This window comes from Balaenoptera borealis (assembly GCF_965194805.1).
Source record: "Balaenoptera borealis genome assembly, chromosome: 6".
NCBI classification, from domain to species: domain Eukaryota; kingdom Metazoa; phylum Chordata; class Mammalia; order Artiodactyla; family Balaenopteridae; genus Balaenoptera; species Balaenoptera borealis.
Window position 1 is genome coordinate 18,780,194 of NC_138863.1, and position 23,353 is coordinate 18,803,546.

At 45.8% G+C, this 23,353-nt stretch overlaps 2 protein-coding genes across 3 annotated transcripts in view; both read right to left on the bottom strand.

The window, feature by feature from the left end:
- The window catches only part of TTLL4 (tubulin tyrosine ligase like 4), a 49,829-nt gene extending 32,165 nt beyond the window's left edge, over nt 1-17,664 (bottom strand). Inside the window, exon 1 of one of the 2 annotated variants that reach the window (XM_082396552.1) lies at nt 17,533-17,664. The gene's annotated coding sequence lies outside the window, so the exon portion shown is untranslated. Of the gene's footprint in view, nt 1-5,600; nt 5,897-17,532 lie in introns of those variants that run through there. The other variant, XM_082396551.1, reaches the window with a different exon arrangement.
- STK36 (serine/threonine kinase 36) overlaps nt 13,619-23,353 on the bottom strand; it is a 28,540-nt gene continuing 18,805 nt past the window's right edge. Inside the window, exons 15-27 of the mRNA XM_082396550.1 lie at nt 22,956-23,106; nt 22,642-22,769; nt 22,013-22,117; nt 21,548-21,646; nt 21,373-21,461; nt 21,029-21,092; nt 20,725-20,835; nt 18,919-18,993; nt 18,318-18,492; nt 17,912-18,059; nt 17,533-17,680; nt 16,209-16,955; nt 13,619-14,974 (exon numbers count right to left, since the gene is read on the bottom strand). Coding sequence (XP_082252676.1) covers nt 14,831-14,974; nt 16,209-16,955; nt 17,533-17,680; nt 17,912-18,059; nt 18,318-18,492; nt 18,919-18,993; nt 20,725-20,835; nt 21,029-21,092; nt 21,373-21,461; nt 21,548-21,646; nt 22,013-22,117; nt 22,642-22,769; nt 22,956-23,106 — 2,184 coding nt within the window. The 3' untranslated portion in view covers nt 13,619-14,830. The remainder of the gene's footprint in view (nt 14,975-16,208; nt 16,956-17,532; nt 17,681-17,911; nt 18,060-18,317; nt 18,493-18,918; nt 18,994-20,724; nt 20,836-21,028; nt 21,093-21,372; nt 21,462-21,547; nt 21,647-22,012; nt 22,118-22,641; nt 22,770-22,955; nt 23,107-23,353) is intronic.

Sequence of the window (23,353 nt, forward strand, 5' to 3'; positions counted from 1 at the left end):
AAACAATCCCATTCACCATTGCAACAAAAAGAATAAAAAGCTGGGAATAAACCTACCTAAGGACGTAAAAGACCTGTACGCAGAAAACTATAAGACACTGATGAAAGAAACCAAAGATGACACAGATGAAGAGATATACTATGTTCTTGGATTAGAAGAATCAATATTGTGAAAATGACTGTACTTCCCAAAGCAATCTACAGATTCAATGCAATCCCTATCAAATTACCAACAGCATTTTTTGCAGAACTAGAACAAAAAATCTTAAATTTGTATGGAGACACAAAAGACCCTGAATAGCCAAAGCAATCTTGAGGGAAAAAAACGGAGCTAGAGGAATCAAACTCCTTGACTTCAGACTATACTGCAAAGCTACAGTAATCAAAACAATATGGTACTGGCACAAAAAAAGAGAAATATAGATCAATAGAACAGGATAGAAAGCCCAGAGATAAACCCACGCACCTATGGTCAACTAATCTATGACAAAGGAGGCAAGGATATACAATGGAGAAAAGACAGTCTCTTCAATAAATGGTGCTGGGAAAACTGGACAGCTACATGTAAAAGAAATTAGAACACTCCGTAACACCACACACAAAAATAAACTCAAAATGGATTAAAGAACTAAATGTAAGACTGGACACTATAAAACTCTTAGAGGAAAACATCGGAAGAACTCTTTGACATAAATCACAGCAAGATCTTTTTTGATCCACCTCCTAGAGTAATGGAAATAAAAACAAAAATAAACAAATGGGAACTAATGAAACTCAAAAGCTCTTGCACAGCAAAGGAAACCATAAACAAGATGAAAAGACAACCCTCAGAATGGGAGACAATATTTGCAAATGAAGCAACTGACAAAGAATTAATCTCCAAAATTTACAAGCAGCTCATGCAGCTCAATATCAAAAAAACAAACAACCCAATCCAAAAATGGGCAGAAGACCTAAATAGACATTTCTCCAAAGAAGACATACAGATGGCCAACAAACACATGAAAAGATGCTCAACATCACTAATTATTAGAGAAATGCAAATCAAAACTACAATGAGGTATCACCTCACACCGGTTAGAATGGGCACCATCAGAAAATCTACAAACAATAAATGCTGGAGAGGGTGTGGAGAAAAGGGAACCCTCTTGCACTGTTGGTGGGAATGTAAATTCATACGGCCACTATGGAGAACAGTATGGAGGTTCCTTAAAAAACTAAAAATAGAATTACCATATGACCCAGCAATCCCACTACTGGGCATATACCCAGAGAAAACCATAATTCAAAAAGACACATGCACCCCAATGTTCACTGCAGCACTATTTACAATAGCCAGGTCATGGAAGCAACCTAAATGCCCATCGACAGATGAATGGATAAAGAAGATGTGGTACATATATACGATGGAATATTACTCAGCCATGAAAAGGAATGAAATTGGGTCATTTGTAGAGACGTGGATGGACCTAGAGGCTGTCATACAGAGTGAAGTAAGTCAGAAAGAGAAAAACAAGTATTGCATATTAACGCATATATGTGGAATCTAGAAAAATGGTACAGATGAACCAGTTTGCAAGGGAGAAATAGAGACACATATGTAGAGAACAAAAGTGGACACCAAGGGGGGGAAAGCGGGGGATGGGGGTGGGGCGGTGGTGGTGGGATGAACTGGGAGATTGGGATTGACATATATATACTAATATGTACAAAATGGATACCTACTGAGAACCTGCAGTATAAAAAATAAATAAATAGAATAAAATTTTAAAATAAATAAATAAAAATAGTAGAAAACAGGAAAAAAAATAAAATTTTTCAGCAAGGGATTTTTCATTTACATATTCATTTTTGGATTTGGTTATAAATATTCTGCCTCCCTTCTTCCATTCCTTTTCCCCTACCTACTCTCTCAAATTTGGTGCTCCTCTGTGCTCAGTCTTCTCACTTGGCCTGGCACATAGTAAGTGCTCAATAAATGGCAGTTGCAACTATTAACACAAACTCTCCCAAAGCAACCTCTTTTATCCCATGGCCTCAACCATCTCCTACATTCTCAACTTTCTTTCATCTCTCAGACCTACAGAACAACCTCCCAGGCCTTTCTACCTTGATGTGCTGCAGGAACCTCAATTCAGCATGCCCAAACTCCTTTATCTTTCTCCTCAAAGCCCTCCTCCTAATAGTTCCTCCTGCATCACCACCCACTTAATCACTAAAGTCAGAAAACAAGGATCATTCCAGACTGCTCTTTGTCCCACTCTCCCTACATCTACTTTGCCACCAGGTTTTGTCCACTCTACCACTGTTAATTTCTCTCTAAACCCTCTCCCCCACTGCAACCACTATAAAGCCCTCATCATCTCTAGTCTGGTCTCTAGTTTTCTCATTGGCTCCCTGCCTTCAGTCTAAAATCTTACTTATTCAAACTGCACACTGACACTACAGTAGTAATCTCAAGCACAAACCTGATGTTACCTTCCTGCTAATTACCTTTCCATGGTTTTCCTGCAATATACTCTTCCAATGATTTTACTCATATATTCCCCTAGGAATTTTTAAAACCATGTATTCCTTGGGGAGTTTCTGGTGGCCTAGTGGTTAGGATTCCAGACTTTCACTGCCGTGGCCCAGGTTCAATCCCTGGTTGGGGAACTGAGATCCTGCAAGCCACGCGGAAGAGCCAAAAAAAAGAAAAAAAAAAAAATTAAACCCATGTATTCCTTGCACATCTTAAAGTTGAACTCTAAAATTTTTCATCACAAGTTTAAACAAGTTTATCCTTTTGTTAAGAGGAGGTAGAAAATACTAAACATTTTATAGAAAGAACTAAGGTAAGGACTAACTGTAATTGAAATAAACATTTCATGACTATTTAATAAAATGAGTTTTAACTATCTGATTAACACACATCTAAACTAAAAGAAATCTCTTTTAAAAAATTTTATGCAACTTTTATCCAATACAGCTTGAAAAATCTGTGGTCCCGAAAAACATTTTAGACACATTTTAACTGTTGTGTTCTTTTTTTTTTTTTTTTAATATTTATTTATTTATTTCACTGCACCGGGTCTTCGTTGCAGCATGCAGGATCTTCATCACCGCATGCAGGATCTTTTAGTTGCAGCATGCAGGATCTAGTTCCCTGACCAGGGATCGAACTTGGGCCCCCTGCGTTGGGAGGGCAGAGTCTTAACCACTGGACCACCAGGGAAGTCTCCAACTGTTGTGTTCTTCTGAATTCAGAATATCCCAACAAGGAACAAGCTTCACTCTAACAGCAGTGTGTATTACACATGGGAAGACAGGAAGCCTTCTAGGGTTTTTTTTGTTGTTTGTTTGTTTGTTTTTTCTGGGTGGTCTCATCTGTATGACCCTATTAGGAAATTTATTCATGAATTCAATAGTTATGTCCCGAACAGAAGAGTAGAATAGTACAATGATTACAGTATAGATGCTGCAGTCTCAGGCTTTTCGTGTTTGGATCCTCTTGGTGGCCCTCAGACTTTGGGCAAGTCAATTTTTTCCCATATGGCTCAGTTTTCTTACCAAATCTGGCTTCACTCGGTGAGTCAGGGGGAAGGAGAGCCACACAGAGTACAAGGTGGTGAGTACCGTGGACAGCCAGGACTGCTGGACCTCCCGGCTTCTGGGAATGCGGTGAATATAGTATTCGGGAAACGTAGCACTGGAGTTTCTATCAGCTCTTTTTACTTCAAAAGAATTTATTTTACGGGCACTCATTTCATCAGTGTCAGCAATGATATACTGTCTAGGAGAGTAAGCATCGGACAAGTCCTCGAGCAGCCTCAGGATCTCAACGGTATGCCCACCGGACCCAGCCACCACCAAGAGGCTGAGAGGCCGCCGGAGCACAGCGGCGCGGGGACGCAGCACTACGCATAGCCGCACTGCCAGCCGCCGCGAGGATAAGGGTGCCACCCATTCAAAGACAAGACGCATGCGTGCTATCCCCCGGCGCCGGCCACAGGAGCCCTTCTAGGTTTTTGAGGTAACTTAATCAATCACCAAAGAAGGCCTCCCTGAAATTAATATTTCCAAAATATTCCCTGTTTGCCAACCTGAGGTTTTTATACTCCGAAAAATATACTATAGTAAAATTTGAGAGCGTGAGAGATATGACACTCTCCATCCCTTTTTTTGTAAGGTCAGTTTTAGAAGCGTTCATTTGGAAGCTGAGGATCTGGGAACTGATTCTTCTAAAACTATATGTGCATGTCTATCCCTTGGAAGTCTCAGGCCCCTGAGTATCCTGCTTGAAAACCACTGCTATGGAGGATCTAGTCCTAACTCTTTAGCAAAACATCCAAAGCCCTTTGTGATCTAACCCCTATTAATTTCCCTATTCCTATTTGTCCCGGGCTGGTTCCCTCCAAACACAGCTCAGGTCTATCCGATTGTTTCCAGTTCTCTTTTCAGGCCTTTACTAAAGCTACTTTAGTATCTTTACTAAAGCTACTTTGTATCTGGAATGTCCTCTCACCTCTTTATTCCCAGAAAACACTTGATAATTTTTCAATGCTCCATTCAGCCCAATCAATAAGCAGCTGGTAACTTTACGGGCACCAAGTGAGTGGTTTTTATGCAAACAGTGCCTCAGTATTTATTGCAAGAAATTAAGGATGGGATAGAACACTGTCCAAAAGGGTCTCCCAGCTACTCGTTGACTGGCTAATTCAACAGGTAATGACGTTAAGGAAGATGGGACCTGGAGTAACTGAGAGAGCAGGGATACCTACCTAAAAAAGGAAAGATTAAAACATTTTCTAGATCCAGAATGCGAATGTGAAGACCAGGGAATGGGGATAATATAGTTTTCCAAGTAAATTTGGGTTAAATATCCTTCTAATGTTCTATCAGAACACACACCACACATATGGCAAATGCTGTTTACCTGATTAAAATCTCCCCTAGACTATAAGCTCCGTGAAAACACGCCTGCCTTGCTCACCACTGTATCCCCCCCTCCCCCTCCGGGCCTTCCACAGTGCCCTGGCTCACTAAATATTTGTCGATGTTTATTAAAAATTGTTGAATGATTAAATGAAGTAATGGATGTATAGATACATGAAGAATTCAATTCCACAGCATCTCGAATGCTGTTTGAATCTCTACAGTTTAGGAAAGTATTTCTCTACAGATAGTGAAGATGGGGAAGTTAAAAAGTGGGTATCCATGTAAAATTCAGCCGTGAGGCCTGAGAGGAGCTTGGGCTCACACCCAAGCAGGGAGAATTTAAACTGCAGCGGAGCGGGAAAGACGAGGCACGGAGGCCCAGGGTGAGAGGGTGCTGCAGGGTTCGGGGCACCCAGAGGCGGGGCGACTAAGTTCACTGGGCGTGGCGGGGAAGGGGGCGGACGGGGGGGTGGAGAAGGGTTCCGAAGAGGCGCGAAGTCCTGGTAGGGTGGGAGGACGCGGCCCCCTCTCCTCCCAGGGGATGGAGAGGTGGCGGGCAGGAAGCAGGGCTGGGGCAGGAGCGGCCAGAGGGCTGGGGGCCGCGTGAAAGGACTCGGGCAGAGGGAGGGGCGGGAGAGTCGGCGCGGCGGAGGGTCGTTTTCCCGGCTCCGCGGCCACACTCACCCAGCGGACTCAGCTTCGCCCCGGCTGGGCGCCGGCTCTGGGCTTCTTCCTCCCTTGGCCTTCCGGGCGAGCGGGCGGCCTCAGGCGCCCCTAGCAACCACGCACGGCCACACGGCCCGCGCTCTCAGCCACCGGCACCGCTGCCACCAGCCACGCACTGCGCGCGCCCCCAGCGGACGGACTGAGGGCCTGAAGGGGCGATCCCAGCGGGAGGGAGGCAGGCGCGCGGAATCTCCGGGATTGTGGAGTTTGGGAGGGCAGGCGGTCACAGGGCTCGCGCACACGCAATCGCTTCAGCGGGGGTGGGACTCGCCGAGTGGAATTCTGGGAGATGTAGTCTCAAGGTTAAATCCCTGAAAGGTTAAGCTCTGGCGCTCCAGGACCCGCTATACCTTGATTCTACCTAACCCCTATGGACTCTTTCTTCGGCCATGCCTTAATTCGCTCCTCTAAAATCAAAGAGCTCAGGCTTTATTAAAGAATTTTCTTGTAGTTCCTTCCAGTAAGCCTTTGAGTTTGACCCCAGGAAAGGAGAGATCGCCAGATCCGCCATGCTTCCCTCTACCCACCTTCCCCTAACCCCACCCACCCAACAGGCTCCAATTACAACCACCTGCTTCCTGGGCTCCAAGTGTGAACTTTAGGAAACACTGACTCAATTAATTATCTCGCCAGGCAAGACAGATTGTACCCCCTCAGTCTCAGATGTCCCTAGACCTAATGGATTTGGAGATCTCAAGAGAGCTGGAGGGTGAAAAGAACTTTTCTAAATAGTCTGGTACAGAAATAAAGGGGACAATAAAAGATGAAACTAACCTAAGGAAAATAATCGGGACCAGAATAAAGATGCTTAATAAATATTTGATTTAGGCAACAGTCATTGATAAATGCTAAAATCATTAGAGGGTTGATGGGGGACTTTTACACTGAAAGGACATTTGCTATCACTTGTGTATTTTAATCAATCTTAGATCATGAAATGTGGGGCAGCTATAAATTATGTCTCATGATGTGATGCAATTTGAACTACACATTAATACTTAGGAAGTAGTGTATTTTTGTCTAAAAATCAGTTGAATCTGAATCTTAATCAAACTTTTGGCTCCAACTTCCAGTTTTCAGGAAATAAAGAGAAACGTCGTCACAAGAAAGCCATTTGACCAATCCAGAATGTAGGCCAATGTACAGGGGAATGACCTAATTTCTCTGACAATTTCAGAGTATAAAAAAAGAGTGAGGTGTTCTATATCATGAGACTTAAGAGACATAATTACATCAATGAGTGGACCTTGTTTAGATCCTGATTCAAATAAGCCAACTGCAAAAAAGATACTTTTGAGACAATAGAGAAATCTGAACATGGATGGGGGAATATTAACATAGATAACGTTAAGAAATCATTATTAATTTTTTTAGTTATTGTAGTTTACTGAATGGTGACCCCCCCCAATATATCCTTGTGTTAATTCCAGGAACCTGTAAATATTACTTTATATGGCAAAATATGTGATTGAGGATTTTGAGAGGATGATCTTGAAAGGATTAAGGAATTTTCCAGGATTATCTGTGTGGGCCCTAAACCCAATAACAAGTGTCCCTAGTGAGGCAGAGGGAGATGGGACAGACATAGAGAATACACAGAAAAAAGGAAGAGGCAGTGTGACCAAGGAGGTAGAGATCAGAGTGAAGAGGAATGCCTGGGGCTACCAGAAAGTGGAAGAGGCAAGAATGGATTCTTCCTTAGAACATTCTGAGGGAATGGGTTTCTTCAGACAGCCTGATTTCAGAATTCTGGCTTCCAGAACTGTGAGAGAATTTCTGTTGTTTTAAGTCACTAAATTTGTGGTAATTTTTTCTGGCAGCCACAGGACATTTTGACATTTTGACATCTTTTAAGAAGATATCCTTATTTTTTACAGACACTTTAAGGTATTAAACAACATGATGCCAGGGGGTTGCTTTCGCTTTAAAATACTACAGTAAACACCCTAGTAGCAACGAGCACAGGTAGCATCCAGGTCTTAGTTTCTAATACCACTACATTACAAGGAACCAGCGCTCCCTAGAGAAATGGCTGATTCTCAGACTGGGACAGGAAATATACAAAATGAGCCTGAAGCATCTGGTAGTGCCAGAAAGAAAGTGTTCCTAAAACAAACAAAAAAACAGATTGGTGGGTGTATGTCACAGGAGCTAACTGCAAGAACTCCCAATGACCAAAGCTCGAACAATTTGAGCAATAAAATTAAATAGTGGTTTATGACCCAAAGTATAAAATATCCATGAGTCCCTGATATAAATAAATGGTTGAATATATTCACAAATGTGATAAAGAGACAAATCTCCTATGCAGAAAAATTCCCCCCAAATTATGTAGATACTCAGCCCTAAAGGAGGGGGAGTATAACCCCCATTCCTTAAGTTTGGGCTGTGCAGAGTGACTTCTTTCCAAAGAGTACAGTATGGAAAGGGAGGTGGAGTAGGGCAAAAGTAGTAACAGTAGAAAAATCTGACAAACATCACTTCTGCCAGGTGATCAAGGTCAACACCAAGTCCTAAGTCATGTACATAGTATATGCCCTTGATATATGATGAAAATGGCATTTTACTTTTGTGATCTTCCGCCCCAAAACCCATAATTCCAGTCTAGGCATGAGAAACACCAGGCAAGTTCCAGTAGAGGAGCATCCTACAAAATACCTGACCAGTACTTCTCAAAATTGTCAAGGTCACAATGTTCATTGCAGCACTATTTACAATAGCCAGGACATGGAAGCAACCTAAGTGTCCATCGACAGATGAATGGATAAAGAAGATGTGGCACATATATACAATGGAATATTACTCAGCCATAAAAAGAAATGAAATTGAGTTATCTGTAGTGAGGTGGATGGACCTAGAGTCTGTCATACAGAGTGAAGTAAGTCAGAAAGAGAAAAACAAATACTGTATTCTAACACATATATATGGAATCTAAAAAAAAAAAAAAAAAGGTTCTGATGAACCTAGGGGCAGGACAGGAATAAAGACACAGACGTAGAGAATGGACTTGAGGACACGGGGAGGGGGAAGGGTAAGCTGGGACAAAGTGAGAGAGTGGCATGGACATATATACACTACCAAATGTAAAATAGATAGCTAGTGGGAAGTAGCTGCATGGCACAGGGAGATCAGCTTGGTGCTTTGTGACCACCTAGAGGGGTGGGATAAGGAGGGTGGGAGGGAGATGCAAGAGGGAGGGGATATGGGGATATACGTATGCATATAGCTGATTCACTTTGTTATACAGCAGAAACTAACATAACACTGTAAAGCAATTATACTCCAATAAAGATGTTCAAAAAAAAAATTGTCAAGGTCCTCAAAAACAAGAAACTTCTAAGAAACTGTTAGAGCCAGAGGAGCCCAAGGACAGCTAAATGATGTGTAATGAGATCTTGGAAGAGAAAAAGGAAATTAGGTAAGAATTAAGGAAATCTGAATAAAATACAGGTTTTAGTTGATAATACAGTTCACCCTTGAACAACACGAGTTTGATAAACCACATGGATCCACTTACATGTGAATTTTTTTCAATAAATACATACTACAGTACTACATAATCCACAGTTGGTTGAATCCTCGGATATGGAGGGCTGACTGTAAAGTTATACTCGGATTTTCCATTGTGCGAGGGTCAGCACCGCCAAGCCCTGTGTTTTTCAAGGGTCAACTGTATATCAATACTAGTTCACTGATTGTAACAAATGTATCAAAATAATATAAGATGTTAATAATAGGGGAAATTGTGTGTAGGGGCAAGGTATAATATATGAACTCTCTGCACTATCTGTTTGATTTTTCTTTAAATCTAAAACTGTTCTAAAATATAAAGTCTAGTTAAAAAAAAAAAAAAAACAGCAACAGAAATCTGCCTAGCCCACCTTAACCAAGTCATCAGAGGTAACTTCACCAATAATGGGAAAACGCAACATCATCGGCCTCCAGAAATGATGTACTAAGAGAACACATCATCACTTACATAGTGTTTCTGCCAAAAATGTATAACTGGAATCAAATCACACCAAAAAATCAGATATACCCAAACATCAGATATACTCAAATCACAAAGAAACATCAGATATACTCAATATCAATCACTATCGTAAAAGAAAGGAAGGATGGGGAATGGTTCTAGGTTACAGGCAAAAGAGATATCATAACCAAACACAAAGCATGATCTTGGGTTGGATCCTGGACCAGGAGAAAAATTGGTATAAAGAACATTATTGGAACAATTGGCAATATCTGAATATGGGCTGTAGATTAGTTAATAGTATTATATCAGTGTTGAATTTCCTGATTTCATTAATCCCATTAATTATACTGTGGTTATATAAGTAAATATCCTTGATCTTAAGAAACACAAGTTTTTTAAAGGTAAAGGGGCATGGTATTTTCAACTTACTCCCAAATGGTTCAGAAAAATATGATAAAACCAATTGTGGCAAAATGTTAACAGTTAGTGAATCTGGGTGAAGGGTATATGGGAGTTCTTTGTACTGTTCTTACAACTTTTCTTTAAATTTTAAATTATTTCCAAAAAATGCTTATTTAAAAATACAGCAATGACAAAATTAAACAAGGGAATAGGTAGAACCAGTGTGATAAAATGTTGATAACAGCTGAATTTGTGGGATCAGGGTATTGGGGGGTTTAGCATGCCATCTCTCTACTTTTATGTGTTCAAAAACTTTAAGTTCCTTCTCCCCTCCCCAAAAGTTAAAATACATATGCACTCAAAACAAGCACAAATGCTCAAACCTTCCAGACATTCTCTAAATTCCAGGCACTACTCAGACTTTCATTCCAAATCCTCTCAGCACTTTGTGTGATAATTGCTAGATGTAAAACTGTTTACATATTTTTACATATTTCTTTTCTTTTTGGCTGCGTTGGGTCTTCGTTGCTGCATGCGGACTTTCTCTAGTTGCAGCGGGAGGTGGGGGGCTACTCTTCGTTGCGGTGTGTGGGCTTCACATTGCGGAGGCTTTTCTTGTTGCAGACCACCAGCTCTAGGCGTGTGGTCTTCAGTAGTTGTGGCACGTAGCCTTCAGTAGTTGTGGCTCGCGGGCTCTAGCGTGCAGGCTCAGTAGTTGTGGCGCACGGGCTTAGTTGCTCCGCGGCATGTGGGATCTTCCTGGACCAGGGCTCGAATCTGTGTCCCCTGCATTGGCAGGCGGATTCTTAGCCACTGCGCCACCAGGGAAGCCCCTGTTTACATATTTCTCATCCTTTAGATTGTATGCTCACAAGGATGGGAACATTTTTCTTATTATGCTTCCTCATAAAATTATTTATTGCTTGATGCAATAGCCTAAAAAGTTTGGATGTAAATTTAATTTCTCTACATTAAATTGTTTACATACCAGATAAGCAAAATATTTCAAGCTAGTGTTTAATAAATTATTTGGAAAAAGCAAATAATTCCTTTACAAGGTAATTCCCCCAGTTTACCTTTTAGGAAAAAAAAAATCCAGATTTAAAAACACAATACTGTATACATATTTGTGTTAATCCAGACAGGTCTTAGTGAAGTACTGTGGCTTTGTGAAAAACAAAATTTCTGATTTGTCAGAGATACATTCCGATGTACTCGTGGATAACATATGTTGCCCAGGATTTGTTTCAAAATACTTAAGTAAAAAAAGAATAGATATGGTAGCTATCGAAGTGGTGATGGGGTTCACTGAACTAATCTCTCTACTTTTGTGTATGTTTGAAAATTTCCAGCTAATAGACTTAACGTTCAAAACTAAACTAGAGTTTTCCCACCCACTACCACTCCACTAACAGCCTTCCCCATTTCAGTTAATGGCAATTCCATCCTTCCAGTTGCTCGGGCCAAAAACCATGGAGTCATCCTTGACTGTTTTCCTTTGTTACACTCTCACATCCAATCAGTCAAGAAAACTTATTTGTTCCATCTTCAAAATATATTCAAAATCTGACTACTTTTCACCACTCCATTGGTACCACTCCAGTCCAGGACACCATTATCTCTCATGTGGATTATTACAATAGCCTCCTAACTGCCCACCCTACTTCCCATCCTCCCCCATTCCTCACTGTCCATCACAATACAAGAAGGAAGAACAATCTTTTAGAACATAAGGTATATCTCAGAACTCCTCTGATCCAACTCTCCAATAGATCCCTACTCTATGTAAAATGTAAGGTCTTTAAGGCCTACATCTGGTCCCCGTTACCTTCCTGTCCTCGTTTCCTACTGTTCTCCCCTTTCTTCACTTTTTCCATCCAAACTGGCCTCCTCATAGCTCCTCAAGCACTCCAGGCATACTTCCATATGGCCATACTCCAATGGCCTTTGAAGACCATTCTCCCTGCATAGTCTTTTCCCTCAGAGAGCTGCACTGTTTTGTTCAAATGTCTTTGTTCAAATGTCACCTTCTAAGTGAGGTCTGCCCTGGCTATCCAACTCAGCACTCCTCATCCCCCCCTTCCTGCTTTATATCTCTGAAGCTTTTATCACATTCCTACATACTAAAAACTTCATTTTTTTTTTAAAGTTTTCTTTAAGTAATTTAATATTTTATTTATTTATTTTTGGCTGGGTTGAGTCTTTGTTGCTGCGCACAGGCTTTCTCTAGCTGCAGCGAGCAGGGTCTACTCTTCGTTGCGGTGCACGGGCTTCTCATTGCGGTGGCTTCTCTTGTTGCAGAGCACGGGATCTGGGCATGCGGGCTTCAGTAGTTGTGGCGCACGGGCTTAGCTGCTCCAAGGCATGTGGGATCTTCCCCGACCAGGGCCCCAACCCATGTCCCCTGCATTGGCAGGTGGATTCTTTTTTTTTAATAAATTTATTTATTTATTTTTGGCTGTGTTGGGTCTTTGTTTCTGTGCGAGGGCTTCCTCCAGTTGCGGCGAGCGGGGGCCACTCTTCATCGCGGTGCGCGGGCCTCTCACTGTCGCGGCCTCTCCCGTTGTGGAGCACAGGCTCCAGACGCGCAGGCTCAGTAGTTGTGGCTCACAGGCCTAGCCGCTCCGCGGCATGTGGGATCTTCCCGGACTGGGGCACGAACCCGTGTCCCCTGCATTGGCAGGCGGATTCTTAACCACTGCGCCACCAGGGAAGCCCTGGCAGGTGGATTCTTAACTGCTGTGCCACCAGGGGAGTCCGCAATTCACTCATTTTAATAAGCCCACTGTCTCCCCAACCAGAACGGAAACTCTATGACAAACAGGCATTGCTTTACCTCCAGTGCCTAGAATAGCATCTGGCATATAGAAAGGACTCAATAAATATACGTTGTAGAAAATAGACTGGTGGTTGCCAAGGGGGAGGGGCCTGGGAGAGGGTTGGATTGGGAATTTGGGATTAGCAGATGCAAACTGGTATATATAGAATGGATAAACAACAAAGTCTTACTGTATAGCACAGGGAACTATATTTAATATCCTGTGACAAACCATAATACAAAAGAATATGAGGGCTTCCCTGCTGGTGCAGTGGTTGAGAGTCCGCCTGCCAGTGCGGGGGACACGGGTTCAAGCCCTGGTCTGGGAGGATCCCACATGCCGCGGAGCAACTGGGCCCGTGAGCCACAACTACTGAGCCTGTGCGTCTGGAGCCTGTGCTCCGCAACAAGAGAGGCCGCGACAGTGAGAGGCCCGCGCATCGCAATGAAGAGTGGCCCCCGCTCGCTGCAACTAGAGAAAGCCCTCACACAGAAACGAAGACCCAACACAGCCAAAAATAAATAAATAAATAAATAAATTTATAAAAAGAATATGAAAAAGAATGTATATATGTATGTATAACTGAGTCACTGCTGTACAGCAGTAATTAACACATTGTAATTCAACTATACTTCAATAAACAACTTTAAAAAACAAACAAATAAATAAATATATATTGAACTGAACTGAAATAATCTGGATAGGAGGAAATTATGGTGGTCTCTAGAAAAAAATGTTATTTTTGCCAAAATATAAACACAGACAGTGGGCAATGAAGATGAGGTCTAAATGAATTCTTTATAAAAATAAAGGCACCTTACTCATCTTTCATTTCTAAAACAAGTGGAATTTAAGGAAGGACAAAAAGTAGTCTCCCTATGTTACAGATGAGAAATTAGGGCTCTGGGAAGCTGGTTGCAAGCTATCCAGTGAGTGAAGGTTTAAGCTTTCCAGGATGGATTATGCTTCTAACCAATGGGCTTGCCAAACATCCCTTTCTGGTAAACTGCACAATCTCCATAAACAGCCATCCTTCTAAAGCAGCTGGGCTTCCCTATACATTGAAACTCCACCAAATATTAAAACTAGCCACTAAGCCTGAGATCAGAAAGCAATCCAATTTATCCCTCTGTTTAATCCTATCCTTTCCTATTTCAGCTCCACTGGCCCTGGCTTGGAAGTAGGTGATCACATGCAGCTCATCTGGGATGGAGGAAGCTGGAAGGCAGGAAAAGATATAAATAAGCTCCCAAACCAGGATCTTCTGTGAACAGAAAACCAGTGCTTCCAGCATCACACATCAGCTAAAAGAGCTGAACCTCTCAACTCTTTACCCTGGCAGCTCCAAGTAGGGTTAAAAAAAAAAAAAGAAAAAAGGAAGGAGAGAGGGAGGGAGGGAAGGGAAAGGAAGGAAGGAAAGAGGGAGGGAGGAAGGAAGGAAGAAAGAAAAGGTACACTCCCACCCCCACCAATGGATGGGAATGGGGGCTACAGGCTGGGGAGCCCTCCATAACAGGGACTGATGGCATTTATCCCCACAGCAGGCTATCCCCTAGAGGCAGACTCTGTCTTCATCACTGTCCTGGGACCATTGCATCTAAAACAAGAACCTGCTGGGAAGATTTCAGGAGCTCCAGAAAGGAAGAGACCTCTCAGGTAGAAGGTGTCTCCCTAAGGTCCAGGAGGCATGTCCCTTGGGTTTAAAGGCACATTATTGGAGAAAAGACTCCCTGATGTAGAGAAGAAAGGAATCTCCTCTGGCACCAACAACAATGAAGTTTACTGGCTGAAATCATCCTGAATCTGGGGGAAAGAAGGAGCTTTATACATAAATCTCTTCTAGGTTCTCGTTCTCAAATCAGTTGATTGGCAGCTTATCTCTTTCAGTCTCTTTAGCTCTTGGTTGAGTTGGTGGCTTGTAGAGCAGAAAAAGGAAGGGTTGGCAACAGTAGGGCAATGAAGGTTGGAGGCTGGACCCCAGGAATCTGGGGTCATGTATTGTGGGTTGGCCTCAAGAGGTGAATGAGTTTCCTGCAGTGTTTGGCAGAGGCCGGCCTGGGACTGCTATGTGGCAGTAACTGATTCCCCAGAGAGAGCAAGGCTAATTTCTCACTGGCACCCAGGGACACCAGCACCTGTGGGATAGAGAGAGATGATAGAACACGACATGCAGAGGACTGTGATTTGGCCCAGCAATTCCCACTCTAGAAAAGGAAGAAAAAGAAAATGAGCTCTTGGGGACTCAAAATAGGTTGTGTGGGAAAAAGACCTTGGAGACAGGAATCACCAGGACCAGAGGTCTATTTCCATTCTCTTTGGTTACAGACCATGAAACCAAGGCACCAAAGGAGCCATGCACTTGTCCCCAGGAAGAGGTAATAAATGCAGCAGTAAAAGTAAGCCAAAAGGTGAGACTCCCAGCTGTGGATCTAGACCAGGTAAGGGGTCTGGACCTCCTTACCACCAAGAATCCCTTTTATTATTTCCCCACACAGATTGCCAAAAAACTCTAATGTATATCATAACCATCCTGTCAAAACTTCTCTTCTGCATGAACCACCCAATGCTACCACATTGAACTATTATAATTTGGAGGTTTAGCTTTATCATAGGTAGATGTATGATTTTTCCATTGGGCTGTTTATATACTGAAAATTGAGCAGAAAAAAGAAAAAACAGAGTAAAGCAGTGGTTAAGAACATGGGCTCTAGGAACTTCCCTGGTGGTCCAGTGGCTAAGACTCCGTGCTTTCACTACAGGGGCCACAGGTTCAATCCCTGGTCAGGAAACTAAGATCCCACATGCCGTGTGGCATGGCCAAAGGAAAAAAAAAAGAGCATGGGCTCTGGACTTAGACTCTTGAGTTCAAATGTCCAATCCTACATATTAGCTTTGTAACTTGGACAAGTTATTACATTCTTTGTGCCTCAGTTTTATTGCCTGCAAAATGAGAAGCAAAGCTTAAACCAGATAATAAAGGTAAAATGCTTAGCATGGTACTTTTCACATGGTAAGTGCTAAAAAAGATAGTTAGCACCTTCGTGGCCCTCAGAATGAAACCACTCTATACCTCAACGTCTAGTCTTCCCTCACCTCCCTCCTGCACAGCCTCCAGAAGAGAGAAACACTGGTCCTTGAGATCCCAGGCATCTCCTAGCCCAGTGGAGCCCTCTTCCAGGTCCCCTCCCTTCTCCACGTGCGAAATGTTAGATGAAAAACTCATGACCAAGTCACGGCCCCTGGGTTTCCTGCTCCCAGAGAAGGATACAGCTTGGGTTTCTAGATGTCCCAATTCCTTAAAGACTATCTCAGAAAAATGTTGTGAAAACCAGCCCCATCATGGTGATTCCTAAGTCCCCTCGGGTGTACCTGATGGATGCAGGGCTCCTGTCGGAGGCTCCGGAGGGCAATGAGGGCAGCCTCCTTCACATTTGGCTGGGGGTCTCCACACGCCACCTCTAGGAGCCGCTGGGGCACTTGGCACTGTAACAGCTCGTCCCCCAAACCCTCAGGCCCCAAGTTGCCCAGAGCTGATGCGGCATTGCGCCGGATACCAGCCTGAGGATCTCCAAGCAGCTGGGTCATACCGGGCACCGCGGCTGCCAGGGCAGGCCCCAGGGGACCAGCTTGGTAGGCTGCATTGCCCACAGCAAAGCTGGCAGCGCGCCGCACAGCAGGGTCCTGGTCTCCAAGCCCCAGCAGCAAAAGGTTGAGCAGTCCTAGCTGGCTCTGCAGGGCCCCGCGCAGGGCTCCGCTGTGCTGGAGCAAGTGTCCCAGGAGCCCATAAGTACGGGCCCGCACAGAATTCTCTGGGTGGCCCAGGAGGCTGCGCAGGGTCCGATAGGATTCATCGGGGCCAGCCAGGAGTTCTTGGATAAAGGACAAATGGCTGGGAGACAGTACCCGGGCGGTGTGGGCCAGGAGGGAGAGAAGGTCAGAGGTCAGCAGCGGCTGGTCGCCCAGGAGGGCAGCTGAGAGGAATGAGATGGTGGTTGTAGGGGAGGCGGCTACTGTGCTCACAAACTGATTGAGAGAGAGGGGCTCCGAGAGGGCCAGGCGTGTGAGCAGACTGATGGGCAGCTCGGCTTGTGTCAGTGGAAGATGGTGGCGGCAGACCTGGAGAAGGGGGAGGGGTGCAGGCAAAAGAGCTCAGGGAGAGGGAGAACACACTGCAGCTAGATAACGAGACAGAGCCCACAATCCGGGAGAGAGAAAAGCCAAACTCTGGTGAGAATACCACAGAGAGCCAGAAGACCTGAGCCACAGCACCGCACGTGAGACACAACGTGGAGCCCAGGAGAACAGGTCCTTCCCAAGTCCATGCCTTGCTCTGCAAGGACTTAGTCTCTCTGCTTCAGAGACCCGCTCACTGCTTAATGCCAACAATTTCCAAGGAAGTGATTCCCAGCTGAGGAGCTGAGTCTCCAGGGCCTGGACTAAGATATCCGCCCCACTGGGCTCCAAGTGAATCCAGATATCGGACTGATGGAGAGAAGAGGCACCAGCCCAGCTCCAACCACATGCCTCTGTTCAGGCCCGAATGCTTTCTCCACTCCAACTCTTAGACCAAGCCAGGTGCTGCACTCCTACAGGGGCCTGGGAGAGCCCCAGAGCTGTCGGGAAGTGAATTTGAGTACACAAGGTTGGGCCACCTTCCTCTCCCACCTTCCTGCCTGGGTAGCTTCCCCAGTACCTGCAGCAGGTGGGCTGTGACTTCTGAGTCCGTGAGGTCAGCCAAGACACCTTCAAGGAGGTCAGCGTCCACATCCAGGGCGAAGGGGAAGCAGAGGAGCTGGCAGACAGAGAGCACCACGACGGGGAGAAACTCAGGCCCTTGAAGCCTAAGGAGGGGAGAGTGGAAGGATATACTCAGTCTGGCGCACCCACTCTTTAGCTTTCTTCCGCCGACTCTTCTCAAATTCCCTAGTCCAGCTCTCCTTCCCCAACCTCAGTAATCCCATTTCTTGCCTCATAGCTCAAGCTGTCAGCTCTTTCTCTCCTGCCTTCCCCTCCTCCTACCCCCAACAGCCAACATTGAATTTTCTGGTCTCCCTCCTCTAGCTCCAACTCACGCCTGGGTCAGTTGATGCAGGAAGCTGGGCGAAAGCAGATGCTTCAGGGTGGACATGAGGATACTTCCACGCTGAGACAGGTGGCTCAGGCATAACTGGGGTTCCTGGGTAAAGGTGGCCATGGCCAGGCTCAGCAGGGCTGCCATGCCTGGAAACACCAAGAATGGAGACCCAGTGGAGCAGGTAAGAGGTCAGGATGCCCCTGTGCCCCCAGGGCTCTCAGGGCTACCACCTGTTCAGTCCCTTCCCCGTCCTTGAGCAGCTCCAGCATAGACTCTGCCATCCTCTCCCCAGGCAGCAGCAGCAGTAGCCATCCCCATGGGCTAACCCAGTTCTAGGCTGTTTCCTCTTGAAGAGGAATCAACACACTGGCCCGACAAAAGGGGCCGTGCTGCTGGAAAGATACCTTGGGGTGAGATCAGCGTCCAGTCTGGTTCTGGGCTTTGTGGACTGGACAGTGACTGCTCCTCTTCCTGTACAGATGCCTCCTCGGGGAGCCTCAGCACCATGGAGAAGCGGTGCCACAGAATGGTCCACATTTCTGAGCTAGCCACGACCCTTATCGGATTACCCTTCCCCTGCTAGAGACAAAATTGAATGAGGGTAAACGAGGAGGTCCAAGACAGGAGTCAAAATGCCTTTTTTTCACTCTTGTCCCTGACCTACGAGGAAGAGGAGTCCCAGAAATAATTCTTTCTGTTTTCCCACCTAGGATTTCCCTGTTGTCCCAGTTCCCTCACTTATCACATCTTAACCCCTGACCTCTCAACCCATGTGTATGTCTACTGGAAACCAGGGAATTACAGCCTTCTTCCCACTGAATCCCAAGGGATGCAGCTGAATGGTTCCCCTTAAAGGGTCCGTACTGACGGCAGATGGGCCCAATTTAAGGCCATCACAGGCGCTTTGAGAGGAGAGGTGACTGTGTTGCTTCTTCCTTCCTATTGGCCAGTGGCTCCCCAAAGCAGCTCTCCGTACTTCCCATCCGTCCTAGGATGCAGCTGTACCTGGGTGAGCAGCTGCAGCAGAAGGATGAGGAGGCCATCATAGAATCCACAGCCACCCGGTGGAGTCAGCCGGACCTGTCGGAGAGAGGTGGGAAGAGAGCAGATCTGAGAGGGGTGAGGTGACCACACAGGCCTGTGCTCCCAGCTCCAAGTCAGGCAGAAGGAGTTCTTCTTCAGCCTGGTGTAGTGGGGAGAGTTCTTTTGGACTTAGGAGTCTTGGCTCCTGCCTATTCGTTCAATGACTAACTCTGTCCTGAAGACACACAGTCAGTAGGGTAAGCAGCCAGACAAACCACTACAGTTTAGGAAGATGCTTGCTACATGAGAGGCTGTCAGGGAGGGCTGTGGAGAGGGAAGGGGACACAGTTGAGAGTGCTAACTCTGCCTCCTGGAGGTAGGAAACTGATGGGATTAAAAGTTTAAAAGGGAGATGAGGGGGAGGGAGGGAGATGCAAGAGGGAAGAGATATGGGGACATATGTATATGTATAACTGATTCACTTTGTTATAAAGCAGAAACTAACACACCATTGTAAAGCAATTATACTCCAATAACGATGTTAAAAAATAAATAAATAAATAAAATTTTAAAAAATAATAATAAAAGGGAGATGAGGAAGGGAGAGGTCATAGCTTCCATAAAGGCAGACGAGGAAGGGAGAGGTCATAGCTTCCATAAAGGCAGACAAGGAAGGGAGAGGTCATAGCTTCCATAAAGGCAGACGAGGAAGGGAGAGGTCATAGCTTCCATAAAGGCAGACGAGGAAGGGAGAGGTCATAGCTTCCATAAAGGCAGGTCGTGAGAGACCACAGTGAACGTTGGAAATGTTAACTCTTTGGTGGAGCAGGATTAGAGAGCCCAGAGGGAACAGATGAGCTTTGAGTAGCCTGCTAACCAATTTAGACATTAACCCAGAAACCGTGGGAAGCCACTGAGGACTTACATAAGCTCCACATGGGCGAGATTTTTTTTTTTTTTTTAAATTTATTTTTGGCTGTGTTGGGTCTTCGTTTCTGTGCGAGGGCTTTCTCTAGTTGTGGCAAGCGGGGGCCGGGGGCCACTCTTCATCGCGGTGCACGGGCCTCTCACTATCACGGCCTCTCTTGTTGCGGAGCACAGGCTCCAGACGCGCAGGCTCAGTAGTTGTGGCTCACGGGCCTAGTTGCTCCGCGGCATGTGGGATCTTCCCAGACCAAGGCTCAAACCCATGTTCCCTGCATTAGCAGGCAGATTCTCAACCACTGCGCCACCAGGGAAGCCCTGGGCGAGATTTTTTTGTCTCTCCTTTCACTACTGTATTCTCAGAGCTGAGACTAGTGCCTGGTACTCACTACTATATTTATGTGTGAAATAATTACTGGTTGAACAAATGGGCAGGTTTTCCTTTAAGAAAGCTCACTTTGGTGGCAGTGAAGAAAATGGACTGGAGAGGAGAGAGGCTGGAGGGGAGATCCTTCAGGAGGCAAGTGCCAGAGTGAGAGTGAGAGTGAGAGAGAGAGAGAGAGAGAGAGAGAGAGAGAGAGAGAGAGAGAGAGACACACACACACACACACACACACACACACACGATGCCTCCCCCTCCCCCTTCAGAGGTCCTGCAAGTTAACAACAAACTTAAAGCCCTGACAGTCTGGGCTCAGAGGGATCTATTATCCGAGGGCAGAAGGATAGGACAGGAAAGACGCCTTGATTCTCTCACACTCCTTAGTTTCCTCTAGGATTGCTGGCATTTCAGTCTTTCTCCCTGAACGCAGACCTTATTTGACTCAGAGAAAAAACATCTCTGCATTCCCTGGTAGGGCTCACCTCCGCAGGGGCAGACAGGGCATGTGTGGCAGCTGCAATCCACTCCACAGGCTGGAGGTCAAAAGTCACCCCTTGCTGACCAAGCTGTCCCAGCAGACAGGCTGCCGCGCTCTGTGGAGAGTTAGACAAGGCGGAGGAATGTCCGCATCTGAATGGTACTCGGGACAGGCAGAGAGGATTTATTTCTGTCTTGGTCCAGAAGAATGCCTCATAAACAGCTGCAAATTAGGAAATGACTATCCTGCTTGCAGAAGAGTGGGATGATAGGGTGAAAAGTGGAGGAAGATGAAGGTTGAAAACTCACCACAAGAGGGACGACGTGTGAATGGGTAAAGACAGTAGCAACCTCACTGCCTAGCTTCTCCATTCTGGAATAAAGAGATACATCAAGGCATGTAGCGGTGTGAAAGGAGGCTGCTGTGTGGCCTGCCCTCTCCCTTGGATGGCACTCTCCACCTAGGCTGCATGTCCACCTCCAAGGCACAAAGTTGGTGGGAATCTAGGTCTCTTCTTTGTACAGAAACCCTCACACTCTCTGTCCCAATCCCTCCTAAGGATAGGCTGTAGGGTGTCACTCCCCACAATCCACGTCTGGGTGAGCGATGTGGGTGGAAGATTTCAGTGGAGAGACCCTGCTTTATGACTCACCCAGAAGGCAGATCTTGGAGGTGAAGGACAAGAAGGGAGAGGAGGTACAGTGTCACTTCAGCAGACTCTTCCCAATCCACTACCTTTACCTACAAAGGAAACCCGAGATACCAGAGGCTCCTCTGATTGAGATGGTGGGGCCCCCAAGAGATGCCCACTCGTACTGCTGGCCTACCTTGCCCTGGACCAACTTCCACAGTGACTCCAAGGCCAGGGGCTCTTGCCCTAGAAGACGGCACAGGGGCTCACTGACGTGGCAGCAGGCGTAGAGAACCTAAAGGGAGTGGGAAGGAGTCTGTCAGGGAGGCAGAGCAGCCCCTGGGCTCCTAGATTGAAAGGCTCAGCTGAAAGCAGGCTAGCCTCTCGACAGATCTAGTATCCACAACTAGGGATATTAGAGAAATTCAGGCCACTTCTGCCTCTTGCTGAAAGACTGTGAGATGCGGATACTTCTCGGTTCTGCTGAGGACTGGCTGACAGTAGGGCCATCTCAGCTGAACAGTTTTAAAAGTAGAAAGGGGTCCTCCAAGGCGGGGTGGGTGGGGTGTCTCTCATTTCTCTCAGTGTCTCTTTCTCTCTCTCTTAGTCCTTGGAGTGAAAAAGAAGTCTGAAAGGCCAAGAGTTAATGGGCAGGCAGTACCTTGAGAAGGTGTAGGCACAGGATGGGATGCTGCAGGCCAGAGATGAGGGATGACCTCAGTTGGTTGCTGTCTTCAGTGAGCTGGTTTGCCAAATGCCGAGAGATCTGTAGAGACATACCTGAAGACTCAATCCCATTCCCATTATTCCAATCCCATTCCTCTCATATCTCTAACTAATCAGGACTCTCAACCCCTTGCTAGCCACTCTTCCCCAGATTCACCAGGAACCTCAGCCCTCATTCCATTCCCAGTCTTCATGGCCAGTGGAGAACCAAAAGGCAAGGCCTAGTTAAGTTCCGCAGGCAGGTACAGAGGAAAGTGTTGCTAGCCAAAAGGGAACAGGAAATCTGAATCTTGAACCCTTGAGGAAGCATCACTGGTGGCTTCAGATCAGCTACCCCACCACATGGGCAGTTTGTCACTGAGCTCTCTAATCAGCTGGCCAAGGGCTCTGGGATTTTGGCTACATCATGTTCTACAAGTGGCCCAAACCTAGTGGGAGCATCTGTTTCTGGAAGTACTGAGTAAAGGGAGGCATAAAAGCTTGTTTTTCTGCCTTTCTGAAAAGCTGGGCCAGCCTCCTCTACTCTGGCAACAGGGACAGGAACAAAACAATTGTAGCTCAGACCTGCTCCTTGGCTTCCCAGCAGCTAGGCAGCCCCACAGGAGCAGTGCACAAGGCTGCCAGTGCCGAGGACATGGCTCCAGGCAGATCCTCACTCTGCTCCCGAAGCGGCTGGCTCACCTCGGGGGCTCCTGCGAGAAAGGCAAAGAATGCAGGAAGGCGTTGGTTGGTTCAGATTCCCCATTCTTTCTCTCAGTTCATAGTTATTTAACACTCACTAAATGCCAGGCCTATTCTAGGTAATGGCAGGAGAAAGAGCAGAGCTGGACCTACTCGACAAGTAGGTCAAGAGAACCTTACCTTCCCAATCCAGTTACCTGGGGGGCTGTGGAAAGGGAGCTGTGGAACTGTCAAGCCATGAAGGAGCCCGTCCAACACAGCCCGCTGTGTGGTCATCAGGCTGGAGTAGAAAGCTCTGGAGATGGTCCAGCTGTTCCCATCCATGGCTTCACACAGAACAGTAAAGCACTAAGGGAGACAAGGCAGAGTTAACAGCAGGCACATCAGAAAACTGACTGGACTTAGGGTAAGGAGCAGGAGTTCCCGGAGAACCTGAGAAAGGAGGAGAAAAACCCAGGGGGACCAGCTGATGAACTCTAAGTATTCCTCACACAGAAAGTGCAATATAACTGCCTTCACATTTCAAGGACAGGAATTTTAGGTGTCCTTTTATTCTGATCAGCTGCTCCCTAGATAATGTTTCTCAAAGTATTAT